At 51.0% G+C, this 18,518-nt stretch overlaps 1 protein-coding gene across 1 annotated transcript in view; it reads right to left on the bottom strand.

Annotated features, from left to right (window-relative positions):
- LOC142250798 (torsin-1A-like) overlaps positions 1–14,818 on the bottom strand; it is a 24,755-nt gene extending 9,937 nt beyond the window's left edge. The window contains exons 1-2 of the mRNA XM_075323019.1: positions 14,545–14,818; positions 790–1,055 (exon numbers count right to left, since the gene is read on the bottom strand). Of these exons, the coding sequence (XP_075179134.1) occupies positions 790–1,055; positions 14,545–14,758 (480 nt within the window). The 5' untranslated portion in view covers positions 14,759–14,818. The remainder of the gene's footprint in view (positions 1–789; positions 1,056–14,544) is intronic.
- Positions 14,819–18,518: the final 3,700 nt, after the last annotated feature.

Genomic DNA, 18,518 nt, shown 5'->3' on the forward strand with positions numbered 1-18,518 from the left:
AAGGGAGAGTGGGAGAAAGGGAGAGTGGGAGAAAGGGGGAGTGGGAGAAAGGGAGGGTGGGAGAGAGGGAGAGTGGGAGAGAGGGAGAGTGGGAGAAAGGGAGAGTGGGAGAAAGGGAGGGTGGGAGAAAGGGAGAGTGTGAGAAAGGGAGAGTGGGAGAGAGGAAGAGTGGGAGAGAGGGAGAGTGGGAGAAAGGGAGAGTGGGAGAAAGGGAGAGTGGGAGAAAGGGAGAGTGGGAGAAAGGGAGAGTGGGAGAAAGGGGGAGTGGGAGAAAGGGAGAGTGGGAGAAAGGGAGGGTGGGAGAAAGGGAGAGTGTGAGAAAGGGAGAGTTGGAGAGAGGAAGAGTGGGAGAGAGGGAGAGTGGGAGAAAGGGAGAGTGGGAGAAAGGGAGAGTGGGAGAAAGGGAGAGTGGGAGAAAGGGAGAGTGGGAGAAAGGGGGAGTGGGAGAAAGGGAGAGTGGAAGAAAGGGAGAGTGGAAGAAAGGGAGAGTGGAAGAAAGGGAGAGTGGGAGAGAGGAAGAGTGGGAGAGAGGAAGAGTGGGAAAAAGGGAGAGTGGGAGAGAGGAAGAGTGGGAGAGAGGAAGAGTGGGAAAAAGGAAGAGTGGGAGAGAGGAAGAGTGGGAGAAAGGGAGGGTGGGAGAGAGGGAGGGTGGAGGGAGAGAAAGTGGGTGAGAGGGAGCTTGGAAGAGTGGGAGAGAGACAGAGACTCAGTTACTATCCTGGGCAATTACACATATAACTTTTTTTGTGCCTCACAAATGTTCCCGTGTAGATGGGGTCGGGTACATACCTTATACTGGGGAAGCTGGATTTTGAGTGGAAAGTGCAGCTCAGACACAAAGAGATGGACAAATTTGCTTCTCATTCCCAATTCATAAATATTCTTTACAATCATTTTGCTGACAAAGTTCTTGCCGGTGCCGGTCCATCCGTGCAGGGACAACGCCAGGGCCTTCCGGGGGTCCTTATTGTTCATGAATCTGGTCAGTGACTTGTAGATGATTTGATGTGCCAGGTGCTGCCCGAAAAGCTTCTCCTTCAAGTCGTCCTCTAAGGCTGAAAAAGGAAAACAATTTCTGGTCTTGCATCCCGTTCCAAATTATTATGCAAATTGTATCTAATTATTATTATTATTTTTTTTTTTCCATATAACCTCATGGATGATTGTGTTTCAGGGCACTTTGGATCAATGAAATCAATCTCAGACTCCTGTGATAAATTAGTTTATCATCTGAGCCCAATTAAAGGAAAACTGCTTACAGGGTAAATGGAATCTGTCAGCAGGTTTTTGCTATATAAGCTGAGGATGGCATAATGTAAGGGTTAAAAAACAAACAGCAATGGTGCTTCTCTTACTTAAACTAATGGCTTTATTACCCTGTGATTAACATTACAGGATTAGAAACCCATATGCAGATCAGTCCAGCACACCCCTACTGTGATTGACACCTCACTATCAATGTACAATCTCTATTGAAAGCCTGGTGTGGGTGGGAGCACTCTCTGGGCTCAGCTTCATGGGTAAAACTCAATTAATTGAGTGCATAAGAACGGCTACACCCAGTAATCTATGTGATTCACCTTTGGATTCAGAATCTCCTTGCCTACAATATGTTGGTGTCAGATGAGGTAGCAAAAACCTGCTGACAGATTCCCTTTAAGAAAGACGTTTCACATTATTACGCAGCCACAGGTTTCAAGCAATGGGCCAGAAAAATGATCTTTCTGAAGCTGAAAAAGGTCAAATAGTGCAATGCCTTGGACAAAGTATGAAAACATTAGATACTTCACAAAAATGTAAGGATTTGTTACTGATACACAGTGCAGATAGGATCGTGCAGATAAAGGCATAATGAGGAAGGTTTCTGAAAGCTAATTGTCAAACAGTATGCTGATGAGGGCCATGAAACCTTGGATGGTCCTGAAGGATAGAGTAGAGGATGGCCACCATATCCCAATAAGGCTTCAAGAAGGTGGCAGAGTCATGATTTGGGTCAAAATCATGGGGAAAGAGCTGTAGGCCCCTGAAGATTTCTTATTAGCATCTTTTTTCCACGGTACAAAAAGTAGAACCATGCCATCTATAGTAAAGTCATCTTCATACATGACAATGTACCATCTCACACTGCAAAGAATACTTCTCACATTGGCTGCTATGGACCTAAAAAGGAGAGAAATTGATGGTGTGGCCACCAGCTTCCCCTGACCTCAACCCTATTGAAAACCTGTAGAGTATTGAATAGTAGAGAAACTCGTGGTGTGGCCACCAGCCTCCCCTGACCTGAAGCCTATTGAGAACCTGTGGAGTATTGAAAAGTAGAGAAACTTGTGGTGTGGCTACCAGCCTCCCCTGACTTCAACCCTACTGATATCCTTTGGAGTATTGAATAGTAGAGAAACACATGATGTGGCCACCAGCCTCCCCTGACCTCAACACTACTGAGAACCTCTGGAGTATCAACAATCAAAACATCTATGAGGGTGGGAGACTGATCACATCAAAACTGCAGCTCTGGGAGGATATTCTGACATCCTCCAAAGAAATTCAAGCAGAGACTGTCCAAAAACTCGCAAATTAAATGGATGCAAGGATTGTGAAGGAAGGTGATGTAAGACCTGTTAACATATATATATATATATATATATATATATATATATATAGGTTAAAAGACTGTTTGATGGACTTCCTTGTGTTATGCTGCCACCTGCTGTCAAAAAAGAGAACAGCGGGCAAAAGTCCTGCTGCTCAAGTGACTTGATTGAGTCTGGAACAGGAGGAGGAGGAGTCTACATGTGGCTGTTTGTCTGAGAGGAGTGTGCTGGAGTGGGCTGTAAGATAGAAGGCCTCAGTCTGCCCTGTTTTTCCGAGGTCCAAGTACCTTAGAGTGTTGCGTGGTGTTCCCCCCAAGACACAGATCCAAAAAGGCTGGATGTGGAGCGAGGAGCCAGACAGCACGTGCAAATTACAAAATTACAGATCCAAAGAGGCTGGATGTGGAGCGAGGAGCCAGACAGCATGTGCAAGTTACAGACCCGGGACAAAGACTGAACTTTAGAGGTGTCTGCCGGCGGAATACGGGCCCCAACGGTGACGAGGTACCCCACGCTGAAACCTGCAGTTAAGTGTGCACACTACTTTTAGTTAGGGACAGATAGGAAAAGACTCTGCACTGTGTTATACGAGTAAGATAACAAGGACTCTGCGTTTTTTTGTTTAATAAGGATTTTTGTGTTTTGCTTTTGGGAGTACAATCTGAGGCTTCCTACCCTTGACAAGTTATTCAAAGTAGTTGTATGTATATTGCATTATATCTACTGCTGTGCACCTTTCCGGCTTTTCTCCCCTTCCCACACTTTTCCTCCACCTGTGTTGTGCAATACATTATTAAATTTGCATTGATTAACCCCCGTGGTTCCGTGCAGTCCTTGCGTATCCCGTTATCTGCAGGTTATTACATTTGGCGTAGTCGGCAGGATCCGCAGGCTGGTACGGAACCATGGACGGACAGGGGGGTGTCGCTGATGGAGGTGTTCTAATACAACCTGATGGGGGAATACCAGCAAGGCAGCTGTCCCTGGGGGCTATGCTGACCCATATACCAAAATTTACTGGCAGCAATGTACCTCTCCATGACTGGGCGCAGAGAGTGAGGGGCATGTTGAGAGTAGCAGGAGTGACTGCAGAAAATCAAGGGGAGATATTGTTGATTGCCCTTGAAGGCCATGCTCAAGAGACCCCCGGTTATGCTGACCGTACCCTACGAGATCAATTCCTCCGTGGATTACATAACCCCAAGATCAAAGGTGCCCTCCGTGAACGGCTCAGGGTAGAAAAAAAACGAACTTTCCAGGAAATATTGGAAGAAGCAGTCTCCCGCACACAAACTGAAAATTGCGACCCGCAGAACGCCTGGGGTGAAGTTTGTATGCATAAGATAGTCCCGGGTGAGAAAAACCGAGAACCGAGCCAACTTGAGGCTAAAGTGGATCAGTTACAAGAGACTGTTACTGCTCTACAAGAGTTGCTGAAGAATATGCAAGCCCCGGCGTCAGAAGTAGGAACGACAGCACCGCGACCAAATACCCGCACGCATACCTATCAAGAAGAGAGGGGACAGATCGAGCAGAGACGATCGAGACCCGCTGGAGAGTACCAGTGTTGGAACTGTGGAAATCGGAACCATTTATTCCGACACTGTCCGGAGAGGAAGACGTCGCAAGAAAGACCGCCGTTAAACTAGTGCCTCCCTCCATGGATGGGCACATGGCGGGGAGACCAACTAAGCTTAGAGAAAACCAACACCCTGAAGATATAGCAGCCTGCACGCCGACGATCACGGCCGAATTTGAAGGGAAAGAAGTAAGATGCCTGATGGATACTGGGTCCCAAGTGACCACCATGCCAGAACAGTTCTTCTACCAACATTTTGGACAAACTGTATCCATTGACAAAGGGGCACATATCAAACTGAGGGCTGCAAACAATCTTCCCATTCCGGTTGTAGGGGTCGTGTGGATGAACATACGTGCCTGTGGCCAGAACTTAGGCAAAAAAAGGGATTGTGTTAACGGAGGGCCGGTACGACAGAGAGGTGCCAGCTATCGTGGGCATGAACGTCCTGAAAGAATTAGACCAGTTGCTCTTCAACAAGGGGGGCTGTGATTACTGGAAGACGACAGTTGCTAACAGGCCTGCCCAAAAGGTCTTCCAACACCTTATCCGTGCCCGAGGACTGTGGAAGAATGGTGGGAGCCGCTACCCTCTGGGGAGGGTTCGAGTCCCAAGACAGACAACAATTACTCTACCTCCAAATCGTGAGACAGTCCTCACCTTGCCAGTCGGGGCCCACCGTACACTCGAGGGGATGGAGGTGTTGGTGGAGCCTTACCGTGGTGAAGAGAACGGAGACGAACCGTTGGTGGCTCGCACTTTAGCAACAGTAAGAAATGGAAGGGTCCCTTTCCGTTGCGTGAACACCGGTGAACAGGCCTACACCTTGACCTCAGGAGTTGTTCTGGCCCATGTCTACCTGGCGCCTGAAGAGGTGGCGGCCGCAGAATCGATTGAATTGCAGCCCATGGCAGGGGAAGCCTGGACTTGGCCTCTTTCTATGGAAAGAAAAGAGAAACCCACTGATCAATGGAACAGTCGCGTCATCTTAGGGCAGATGGGAGTGGACCTGAGCCCCTTCGATTTGGAGCAAGCCCAAGCTATAGAGGACTTTATTTGGGAGAATCAAGCCACGTTCTCCCGTCACGCAGAAGATTTCGGCTGTACTGACAAGATTCAGCACGAAATACCCACAGGAGATGCCCCACCGATCAGGGAAAGGTACAGGCAAATACCCCCAAAGTACTACCAAGAGGTAAAAGAGCTTTTGGCGCAGATGCTGAAGAGCGGGGTGGTAAGAGAAAGTCAGAGTCCATGGGCTGCCCCAATCGTGCTGGTCAAGAAAAAGGATGGGTCTACCCGCTTCTGTGTTGACTACGGCAAGCTTAATGGATGCACGGTTCGTGATTCCTACCCTCTGCCCCTGATAGAGGAGTCCCTGTCGGCGTTGGGAAAGGCACGTTACTTCTCCTCCCTCGATCTGGCCAGCGGATATTGGCAGGTCCCTGTGGCAGAGAAAGACAAGGCCAAGACCGCATTTATTGTACCCATGGGACTCTTCGAGTTCAATCGCATGCCGTTTGGACTAAATAATGCCCCAGGAACTTTTCAGCGCCTCATGGAAAGTTGCCTTGGAGACATGAACTTCGAGGCCACATTGATTTACCTGGACGACATAGTAGTGTATTCTGCAACCTTTGAGAAACATCTAGAAAACCTGGGCCAAGTGTTTCAGCGATTACGGGCCCATGGGCTTAAACTAAAACAAAAAAAATGTCGGATCTTTCAGGAAGAGATTGAATATCTCGGACACAAGGTGTCGGAAGCCGGCATACAGCCAGGGCCGTATTTGGGGTTTATGCTGCCCTAGGCACTGTCAGTGGTGGCGCCCCTTTCTGATCAGTCAGATTAAGGGTATGTGCACACAGCATTTTGTTTTCAGACAGATCCGCCCTGTAACCCGCCCAAAAACCCCAAACTCTAAATATTAAAAGAAATGAACTCATACACTGCAATGTAAACGACTCGCTGTCCATATGTTCAGTCTTTGGAGTTTTTTAAGCGCGTCAGGTTTCCTCAGACATGAAGCGGCTGACAGTGACCGGTCCATTATATGGCGGCTGCTGCTTGGATGCCGCTTACTAGTTCATTTAAAAAATATAAGTAAAATCCAGTAGCTAAAAGATGTTGGAAAAAACAACCAAGAAGCAACAGCAAAAAAAAAATATATATATATATATATATATTTGCTACAGGATAAAATGAAGACTGTCCTGAAGCATATTCTGTCTGAATAATTCCGGGGGTTCACAGACATCTACAAGACGTGTGCACATTCCCTGATAGAGCCCAGAGCCTTCAGATAGTAGTTAACACCTGCATACACATTAACCTAAAGTGGTCTAAACCCGCCAATATCGACGGGTTCTGCTGACAGCCCAATGTGTATAGGGGCTCTCAATTCTGATTGTCGGGGGGGGGAATAAGGATCCAGCATGTCCGATTACAGAGTGTAGATCCTATTAGGCTAGGTTCGCACACTGCGTCTTTTTGACGCTGCGTTTTTGTGTGTTTTTGGCCGCTAAAAACGCACAAAAACGCACCTGCGTCGAAAAACGCATAAAAAAACACATGCGTTTTTGCCGCGATTTGGTGCGTTTTTGGCTGCGTTTTGCTGCGTTTTTGATCTCTGCGTTTTGCTGCGTTTTTCCAATGCATTGCATGGGGGGAAAACGCAGAAAAACGCAGGAAAGAACTGACATGTCCATTTTTTTTTTAACTTAAAAACGCAGGTAAAAAAACAGATGTGTGCGGACAGCAAAAATGAAAACTCAGACTTTGCTGGGGAAGCAAAGTCCTGCAGTTTTGAGGCCAAAAACGCACCCGAAAAACGCGCAAAAACGCTGCGAAAAACGCACTGTGCGCACATAGCCTTATCCTCTAAAAGATAAGCTGCTGCTGGAGATGTCCAGCAGCGGCTCTAATAAAGAACACAAACACTTGGCAGAATGAGTGCTCCTGTATATGGGAGAGCTGAGCAAGATAGCTGCCGGCCTGAAAATCAGACTATAGTGTATGGGGGCTTTAGGGGTGCTTCACACATAGCGACAGCGACGTCGCTGTTATGTCACCATTTTCTGTGACGTAACAGCGACCTGGTAAGCCGCTGTTATGATCGCTGCTTAGCTGTCAAACACAGCGACGCAGCAGCGATCATAACGTCGCTACATGTGCAGAGAGCCGCGCACACTGCTTAGCGCTGGCTCCTTGCTCTCCTAGCTACAGTACACATCGGGTTAATTAAGATAAAACTTTTTATGTGCACTATAGCGTTTATAATCGCTAATTATTGACCATGGGATATACAGATACTGAGGCAAATTTAAAGACTTCTGTTTCTCCTTATTTCTGCAGCACACCAAGTAGTCCTGTAATGATAACTACTGCTGATTAAACAGTGATTTTATCAAAACTACACTGAGCAGCCCAGTAAGTGACAACGCTGGAATCAGGATCTCTGCCCCTACATTATGCTGCTCTCAAATTAGGTGGCAAAAACCTTGTGAGACTCATAATTCTCCTCACTAAAGAGTAACCACCCGAAGTAAGCCCAAGGCTGTGCCCAAGAATAAGTAACTGCCCATCACTGAGCTCACAGCACAAAGAATGACCACACACCGCGTCACTTACAGTATACAGCCTCCACATTCTCTCCTATAACATTCCCACTACACTGCCCCCTCACATGAAAACCCCACTGTCCTCCCCACTGAATTATACCCTCCAGACCTTCCTCACTTATGAACTATGACCCCCACTGTCCCCACCTCTCCATGCAGCCCCCACTTCTCTGCACCCCTCATGATGTCCCCACTCTATAATGAGCCTTATGCTTCGCATTCTGTATACCCAGCCCTTCCAGGCTCCTAACTGAGCGCTCCCCATGCTGCCCCTTCTCCATATCAAGCCCCCTCCATACCAAGCCCACCATGGTTCCCCTTCCATACCATGCCTCCCCCCATGCTACCCCATTCTCCATACCATGCCTCCCCCCATGCTACCCCATTCTCCATACCATGCCTCCCCCATGCTACCCCATTCTCCATACCATGCCTCCCCCCATGCTACCCCATTCTCCATACCATGCCTCCCCCCGTGCTACCCCATTCTCCATACCATGCCTCCCCCCATGCTACCCCATTCTCCATACCATGCCTCCCCCCATGCTACCCCATTCTCCATACCATGCCTCCCCCCATGCTACCCCATTCTCCATACCATGCCTCCCCCCATACTACCCCATTCTCCATACCATGCCTCCCCCCATGCTACCCCATTCTCCATACCATGCCTCCCCCCATGCTACCCCATTCTCCATACCATGCCTCCCCCCGTGCTACCCCATTCTCCATACCATCCCTCCCCCCGTGCTACCCCATTCTCCATACCATGCCTCCCCCCGTGCTACCCCATTTTCCATACCATGCCTCCCCCCGTGCTACCCCATTCTCCATACCATGCCTCCCCCCATGCTACCCCATTCTCCATACCATGCCTCCCCCCATGCTACCCCATTCTCCATACCATGCCTCCCCCCATGCTACCCCATTCTCCATACCATGCCTCCCCCCATGCTACCCCATTCTCCATACCATGCCTCCCCCCATGCTACCCCATTCTCCATACCATGCCTCCCCCCATGCTACCCCATTCTCCATACCATGCCTCCCCCCATGCTACCCCATTCTCCATACCATGCCTCCCCCCCATGCTACCCCATTCTCCATACCATGCCTCCCCCCATGCTACCCCATTCTCCATACCATGCCTCCCCCCATGCTACCCCATTCTCCATACCATGCCTCCCCCCGTGCTACCCCATTCTCCATACCATGCCTCCCATTCTCCATACTGCAACTCCCATTCGCTATACTGTCCACCACCCTCATTTTCCCTCGCCCCCCCCATTTTCCCATTCTGCTCCATCCTCCACGTTGTGCCCCCACATCATGCTCCATCCTCCACGTTGTGCCCCCACATCATGCTCCATCCTCCACGTTGTGCCCCCACATCATGCTCCATCCTCCACGTTGTGCCCCCACATCATGCTCCATCCTCCACGTTGTGCCCCCACATCATGCTCCATCCTCCACGTTGTGCCCCCACATCATGCTCCATCCCCCCCCCCATCCTCCATGTTGTGCCCCCACATCATGCTTCATCCCCCCCATCCTCCATGTTGTGCCCCCACATCATGCTTCATCCCCCCCCATCCTCCATGTTGTGCCCCCACATCATACTTCATCCCCCCATCCTCCATGTTGTGCCCCCACATCATACTTCATCCCCCCCATCCTCCATGTTGTGCCCCCACATCATACTTCATCCCCCCCCATCCTCCATGTTGTGCCCCGACATCATGCTTCATCCCCCCCATCCTCCATGTTGTGCCCCCACATCATGCTTCATCCCCCCCATCCTCCATGTTGTGCCCCCACATCATGCTTCATCCCCCCCATCCTCCATGTTGTGCCCCCACATCATGCTTCATCCCCCCCATCCTCCATGTTGTGCCCCCACATCATGCTTCATCCCCCCATCCTCCATGTTGTGCCCCCACATCATGCTTCATCCCCCCCCCATCCTCCATGTTGCGCCCCCCACATCATGCTTCATCCCCCATCCTCCATGTTGCGCCCCCCACATCATGCTTCATCCCCCCCATCCTCCATGTTGCGCCCCCACATCATGCTTCATCCCCCCCATCCTCCATGTTGCGCCCCCACATCATGCTTCATCCCCCCATCCTCCATGTTGCGCCCTTACATCATGCTTCATCCCCCCATCCTCCATGTTGCGCCCCCACATCATGATTCATCCCCCCCCATCCTCCTTCATCCCCCCATCCTCCATCCCCCCCATCCTCCTCCATCCCCCCCATCCTCCTTCATCCCCCCCCATCCTCCATGTTGCGCCCCCATATGTTCCATCCCCCCCATCCTCCATGTTGCGCCCCCATATGTTCCATCCCCCCCCATCCTCCATGGTGCGCCCCCATATGTTCCATCCCCCCCATCCTCCATGTTGTGCCCCCACATCATGTTTCATCCCCCCCATCCTCCATGTTGTGCCCCCACATCATGCTGCATCCCCCCCCATCCTCCATGTTGTGCCCCCACATCATGCTTCATCCCCCCATCCTCCATGTTGTGCCCCCACATCATGCTTCATCCCCTCCATCCTCCATGTTGTGCCCCCACATCATGCTTCATCCCCCCCCATCCTCCATGTTGCGCCCCCACATCATGCTTCATCCCCCCCCCATCCTCCATGTTGCGCCCCCCACATCATGCTTCATCCCCCATCCTCCATGTTGCACCCCCCCACATCATGATTCATCCCCCCATCCTCCTTCATCCCCCCACATCATGATTCATCCCCCCACATCATGATTCATCCACCCCATCCTCCTTCATCCCCCCCATCATCCTTCATCCCCCCATCCTCCTTCATCCCCCCCATCCTCCTTCATCCCCCCCATCCTCCATGTTGCGCCCCCATATGTTCCATCCCCCCCCATCCTCCATGTTGCGCCCCCATATCATGTTCCATCCCCCCCATCCTCCATGTTGCACCCCCATATCATGTTCCATCCTCCATGTTGCGCCCCCATATCATGTTCCATCCCCCCCCATCCTCCATGTTGCGGCCCCATATCATGTTCCATCCTCCCCATCCTCCATGTTGCGCCCCCATATCATGTTCCATCCCCCCATCCTCCATGTTGCGCCCCCATATCATGTTCCATCCCCCCATCCTCCATGTTGCGCCCCCATATCATGTTCCATCCCCCCCATCCTCCATGTTGCGCCCCCATATCATGTTCCATCCTCCATGTTGCACCCCCATATCATGTTCCATCCCCCCCATCCTCCATGTTGCGCCCCCATATCATGTTCCATCCCCCCATCCTCCATGTTGCGCCCCCATATCATGTTCCATCCCCCCATCCTCCATGTTGCGCCCCCCCCCCGGGTTGCTTGTTCGGCGCTGTCTTCGGCTGTACAGCGCTTACCTGCTCCAGGCTGCATCTTCCGTTCTCCGCGGCGGCGGCGGCGGCATCTGACATCTTGCTCGGCGGCGGTTCCATCTCCGGCGGTGGTTCCATCTCCGGCGGCGGCTCCCGTCCTCCTCTGCGCGGCCTCACGCTCCTGTGACCTCTGCACAGTGAGCGCACGGCAGCACGTCGGGGCGGGGAGCTGATTCCAGCTCCTCTGACCCCGGAAGTAAGTGCCGGCACGCTCACAGTTTCATTTATAGTCGCGTGTTATAGACGCGACTATAAATGACTGCGGCGCCCCCTCCCTCCTCCAAAAAGGCGCCGGATTTAATAAAGAGTTTGGAGGAGGTAGGAAGATTTAAAAAAAAAAAAAAAAAAAATTAAAGTTTTGGTCTGGGCGCCGCCCCCTTGGAAGGCGCCGCCCTAGGCACGTGCCCTCAAGTGCCTAATGGCAAATACGGCCCTGCATACAGCCCTCCGATGGGAAAGTGAGAGCAGTGCTACAATGGCCCACACCCAGCACAGTGCGGGAGGTTCGAGCTTTCCTGGGGCTAGCCGGTTATTACCGTCGCTTTATCAAAGATTTCGCGAAGGAGGCAGAACCTTTGCACGAATTGCTCCGAGGGACTGCGAAAGGACCAAAAGCACAGAAAATTTGCTGGGGACAAGCAGAAGCCTTACACCGATTGAAAGAGGCCTTGGTTAGCGCCCCTGTGCTTGCCTATGCAGACTATAACCTCCCCTTTCGGTTGTATACAGACGCGAGCCTCTACGGCCTGGGTGCAGTACTGGCCCAGGTACAGAATGGTACTGAACGGGTGATTGCATATGGAAGTCGGACGTTTCGAGAAGCCGAGCGCAACCCGGAGAATTACAGTTCCTTTCGGTTGGAGTTACTGGTACTAGTATGTGTCACGCTCCCCGGGTCCCCTGCTCTGCTTCCCGGCTCACCTGCCACGCTCCCCGGCTTCCCTGCGTCGCTTCCCGGTTCTTCTGCCCGGTCTCCACCGCTCCCCGGTCTCCAGCCTCCATTGCCTGCGCTTCCCAGGCGTCCTGGTCCCCGCTCTCGGCGCCCGTCGGCTTCTCAGCCCCAGCCCGGCTCTGCTGCTTCCTCCTCACCGCTTCCTGCTCTGGCTTCTGGCACCCGGGACTCGCGCATGCGCATTAGGGCGCGCGCGCGGTCATTGACCCTTTTTTAAAGGGCCAGCGTCCACTGACAGGAAATGAAGCACACAGGTACAGGGTATAAAGGGGTTTAGTGTCCAAGTGGGCGGGGCCTGTTCTTCGTGTTTCCCAAGCTAGGAGTCAGGTCTCCTTGTGTTCCTGTGAGATACTCACCTCTCTCTCTTCTAGAGCCGATCCTGCCGTGCCATCCGGTCCTGCCGAATCCCGAACCCCGAACGCTGACTATCTGCCATCCTGTCAGTCCGTACCATCTCTGATCCCTGCGGTGACCCATCATCTCGCTCCAACGGTTCCGGACTCCGCCTGACATCATCTCGGCTTCCGAACCTGAGCTCCGTCACCCGGACTACCATCAGTGACTCCGTGGTCCCAGGGACTTCTCCATTATACTCTTGTGCAAGGACTGTCCTGCTACCAGTAGTGCTCCAGCTACCGGACCCCTTACCATCATCAAGGAGTTCGGCCCAGTGGATCCACCTCCTGGGTCTGCCCGTCCACCTGGCCCTAACAGTATGGGCAATAACCGAAAGGTTCTCGGAATATCTCACGGGAGCTCAAATTGAAGTCTATACGGATAATAACCCCCTGGCTCACATCTCCACCGCCAAACTGGGAGCAATGGAACAGAGGTGGCTGGCACGACTCTCCAGATACAATTATCATGTGCAGTACCGCTCTAAGCATGAAAATCAGAATGCGGATGCCCTTTCTCGTGTTGCCACCGTGTGCCCCTTTGCAGAGTGCCTCAGGAGTGTATCGGCCGGGACGGCCGAGGTTAAAGAGGGGGGGAAATGTAAGACCTGTTAACATATATATATATATATATATATATATATATATAGGTTAAAAGACTGATGGACTTCCTTGTGTTATGCTGCCACCTGCTGTCAAAACAGAGAACAGCGGGCAAAAGTCCTGCTGCTCAAGTGACTTGATTGAGTCTGGAACAGGAGGAGGAGGAGTCTACATGTGGCTGTTTGTCTGAGAGGAGTGTGCTGGAGTGGGCTGTAAGATAGAAGGCCTCAGTCTGCCCTGTTTTTCCGAGGTCCAAGTACCTTAGAGTTTTGCGTGGTGTTCCCCCCAAGACACAGATCCAAAAAGGCTGGATGTGGAGCGAGGAGCCAGACAGCACGTGCAAATTACAAAATTACAGATCCAAAGAGGCTGGATGTGGAGCGAGGAGCCAGACAGCACGTGCAAGTTACAGACCCGGGACAAAGACTGAACTTTAGAGGTGTCTGCCAGCGGAATACGGGCCCCAACGGTGACGAGGTACCCCACGCTGAAACCTGCAGTTAAGTGTGCACACTACTTTTAGTTAGGGACAGATAGGAAAAGACTCTGCACTGTGTTATACGAGTAAGATAACAAGGACTCTGCGTTTTTTTGTTTAATAAGGATTTCTGTGTTTTGCTTTTGGGAGTACAATCTGAGGCTTCCTACCCTTGACAAGTTATTCAAAGTAGTTGTTTGTATATATTGCATTATCTCTACTGCTGTGCACCTTTCTGGCTTTTCTCCCCTTCCCACACTTTTCCTCTACCTGTGTTGTGCAATACATTATTAAATTTGCATTGATTAACCCCCGTGGTTCCGTGCAGTCCTTGCGTATCCCGTTACCTGCAGGTTATTACAGTGATATCAAAGAAGGGGTCCTAGGTTATCATGTAACGTGACCTGTTAAGATGTTTTTGATTGGAAAAGCTTTTGATTTCAGTAAATGTGACCTCTTAATGGTGACCATTTTCAGTTCTTTACAACCTATAAAATGTTTGGAAACTGGCCACTAAATCAGCCCTGCCCCTTACTTTTCGAGGCAGAAGTGAGAGGCGCTGGATGACCACTTTAAAATCTATTGTCCCCCCTATTAGTTTCAGCAAACAGTCACGACCCAATGCGTTAATTTCAATGGGAGACATGTAATGTTATTCGGTACATAAGCTCAGACCCCCCCCAGTGAATGTGGTAATCCGTGGCCCTTGAACACCTTTTTTGATTAATAGCTCCATGATTACAATGGTGGTAAGTTGGAGTGATGCCGATGTCAGAGCATTGGCCAAGCGTCATGGGTCCTTTAAGGTAGCGTTACCCTATAACTTTCCGCTTCAGTCCAACGTCCGACCCTTGCAGTGCGTATTATGATGCTGGACTATAAATCCCAGCAGATTACCAGCAGCAGACCATCTAACCTGTGCTATTGAAGGGCTTGTCCACCTGGCAGCTTTCTTTCTGCTGCCCGATATTGTTCTCGGAGGCATACCAGTAGCCTGTAATGGCCGAGGCGCCAGCTGCTATACCGACACCAACGCTGATCGGATCCACGAACCCAACGACACGGACAGGAGACACAAACAGTAAGAAGAGGAGCCACGTCCCAGGACGGGACCACCGGACAGCAGCCATGAGAGCCGGGAACAGTGCAGGAACAGGAGAGCTCTGTAGTTGTGTGACTCTCGCTCTACCTTTTCATTTGTCCAAAGCTACACCCACTATCGGTCAGGTGCTTCTATCACGTCGTGTGTGACGTAAAAAGGGAAAAAATCCATACTGTGTAGTTTCACTTTTGATTCTGGTTATATGAAGATATGATTCATGTCACTAGTGTAACCTAACACTCCATACATTCCAACCAACACGCCCTAAAAAAAGCTCTCTACTCTTTCAGGTGACGTTTTTGGCAATCATGTCTGTCTTCTGTCGCAGATTCCACCAATAAAGTCGTCACCCTGCATTGGGAGTGCTGTTATAGGAATAGAAAAACAATACATAATGTAAAGAAATGTCACCCGAATATAGTCAGTGGGGTGACAGTGAGTGCAGGGCTAGAATCCTGTGATGTCCCGTTTGAGACTCCCACGAAACAAAATGTCACAGGAAGATAGCCCTGCACTCACTGTCCCACAGCTTATATCACCCCCCCTGAAACAACCTAGTCACCAGGGTGACTTATTACATCTTCTGTCACCACCGTCCCCTGATGATATTTGTTACGTCCGGGTGGTGGAAACACTGGACCGTATACCGGGTTCCCTTGGGGAGGCAGCCAGGCCGGTCACCCCGCCAGAGGGTCTTGATGCACAGCAGCCGAAGCACTATTGGTAGCAAGACAGTCCGTAGGGGAGCTGGAAGGTAGATGTCGCTGAGAACACGGAGTTCCAGAAGGCAGTCCGGGTGACGAGGCTCAGGGTCCGAGGCCGGGTTGTAGGGTCAGGCGGAATCCGGAACCTGCTGAGCGATGGGACGGGTCACCAAATGGAGCCAGGGACTGGAGACTAGCGGAGCTGCAGAGGTGGTGGAACATCCGCCTAAGTCACCGTCAGGGTACTGGAACGGACGTGGTCCGGAGCGGCTGGCGTGGCAGGACAGTATCTGCGAGACAGACAGGGGTTAATACAGGACACAGCAATACGGGGACCTGAACTCCTAGCTTACTAAACACATAGAACAGGCCCCGCCCACCAGGAAAGAGAATCCTAATATACCCTGTACCTGTCTATGCAATTTCCTGTTTCTAGGTGCTGGCCCTTTAAGAAAGGGTCAATGACCGCGCGCGCCCTAATGCGCATGCACGAGGCCCGTGTACCAGAAGCCAGTCCAGGGAGTGGTGCAGAGGAAGCAGGAGTGCCCGGCTGAGTGTCCCACGTCGCAGAGGAGCGCCGGGAGCGGGGAGCTGGACGCATGGAGGGCGCAGGCGAGGAAGAGGAGGCCGGGACCGGAGTGGTGAGCAGGGGACGCCGCCGGGAAGCGGGGAGCGGGCCATGGGGACCAGAGAGCGGGGCACGGGGACCGGGAAGCGTGACAGATGTTCTGTTTGAGGGGGAGATAATGGAGAAGTGACCACATCTTCAATGGACACTGCGGAGACATGATGGTCAGTAGGTGCTCTCGTCCGCTGACCTGACTGTCTTCAGAAAGACCGCATGGACCGAGGCTCATGAAACTGAACACTCGCACTCCTTCCCGTGGGTCAAACATCACTCCGATAACACAGGGTGAGGGAACCACACATTGGTAAGCCTTTGATTCACCAAAAGGCAAAAACATATCGTACGTTCCCAGCAAGAAACCAAGATGGTACAAGAAACAGAGTCTCATCCTTCCGCTAGCCGGCCTTGTGACTTCGGGGCTTCCAGAACCAACAATCCTAGCTAGCAGCGCACCCCACTTTTGGTTGGCACCCACTGAGAGGAGATAGTGGTAAGCTTAGGAAGCTGACCGAGCACAGCAAGAGATGTAGCCCGGTGACCGAGTTCTCCCAACCGGAGTTCTCCAAGCAAAATTGTGGGTCAGCATTGAGAAGCAGTTCTGTGATCCTACAGCTGGAACCGTAGCTCCTAACCTGAGGTCATGTAGAATATGCCTCTGGTGACAGAAGCAAAATCCTTTTATACCACTCCGTTCTCAATTCAGGGTATTGATTGGTTGGAAATGGCTGCTCCCTCATTGGTTTGCCAGTTCAATCCAACTGCATCATTTTCCTCAGATTATTAAGTGAAAGGGGCTGAAGCAATACACATTTACAGATAAGCCGCATTTAACAGACAACAGGGCTCCGATCAGTCCGAAATGAGACAATGGCTACTTTTCTTGATTTAGCAAACAAAGGAACCATACGTCTGGCCTAATTAAGAACAGTTCACCCCCCACAAAAGTGGCCAGATGCTAACATCTTCTATCCCTGCCACCCCTGGCCACTGTCACAGTGGTTCTGTTCCCGTCCCTCGTATCTTCAGTAGACGCTACCAAAGTCCCTGCTTCTGTCCCTGCCATCTCCTTCTCTGAAATGAGACATCATCAGGGAGTGGTGCCGCCCCACATCTGCTATCATTACTCTCAAACAAATTGTAACCAGGGGGGCAGCACTGGTGTCATTTACCCTGCTTCTATCAGAAGAAGCTGCCAGCAGAGGATCTTGATGATTTGCCCAAGAGCTTTCAGTGGGGCAGAACCTTCCTCAGACGCCCATTAATAACCTCAGTTATTGCAGCCAATGCTGTAAGTGCTGGTATTTTTGCACATGGCTCATACTCCAGACTAAATAAATTGAGATGCAAAAAGGAGAACGGTCGAGTGTATATGCAAATAGAAATGTATTTATTATCAAAAGAGACAAACGCAAAACAGCAATATAAAGGGAGTTAAAAACTACCACTGAATCAAGGGGGGCAAACACTGTGATGAAAATGTACAATACAGTTGTTATCAATAGCCGTGGGAGAGGTGAACATATATGGCTATTCTATTAAACCATCAAAAATAGATGTGATATAATGACAATATCTATTGTTCACACTCTCTACTAGTCGTGGGAGAGGCATGCGGTTTAAAACAATGGGGGAAGCAATTAGCCGTGGGAGGAGAGGTGCTGGATGTTTTAACAATCCTCTAGTCGTAGCATGAGGGAATCACATGGCACTAACACATGGCTTAAAGTGAGGAGAATCAACATTAATCGGCCCATTAAGAACACCTACTACAGACTTTATTACAAGGAGACTATCTCCATATCCGTTTAAATAATAATGATCACTAAAGTACATAAGCAGTGCCGTGCACGGGAGTCCAGGAAGTCTAAACGCACGAGACGTCCCTCCCCCTCGCCAGACCAGGGGCGAGCGCGTGACACCACGGACGCGTAACCATGGCGACCGCGCGCTCCGACCTGGCCATAGGCTGACAGGAGTACAGGACGCCACGTACGGAGACGCTCCTGGAGACCCCGCCCACAGCAGCGCGTCATGTGATGACACACACTGCGTGAGTCCAACCTATTGGTTATTGGAGGTGGGTCACTTATAGGGGTGTGTACAAAAAACAAGCAAGCTCCATAGCTATAGCTGGGGCATATAAAGTATATAGTATTTAGATCTAATGCATAATAAGTGGCCAAGCATAGAATGACAAATACCGGCATCATGGAGGTGTTACTAAATGTCTATAGAATATTCACAAGAGAGTCTATAAACTACGGGCCATGTATATAGAGGGGAGGAGCAATGTGGGACAACATCCTGTATCAGTCGGTCAGTCCCACCTCCCGCGGTGACACACCATCGGACGCAAACACATCACCCCTGGTACGCGCAACCAGAGGGCAAAATGAAGGCACTCACATTGAGTCAGAGAGGGACAAGGGACGCCACACCAACAGGACATGTTAAGA

The sequence above is a fragment of the Anomaloglossus baeobatrachus genome, chromosome 9 (genome assembly GCF_048569485.1).
Source record: "Anomaloglossus baeobatrachus isolate aAnoBae1 chromosome 9, aAnoBae1.hap1, whole genome shotgun sequence".
In the NCBI taxonomy this organism is placed as follows: domain Eukaryota; kingdom Metazoa; phylum Chordata; class Amphibia; order Anura; family Aromobatidae; genus Anomaloglossus; species Anomaloglossus baeobatrachus.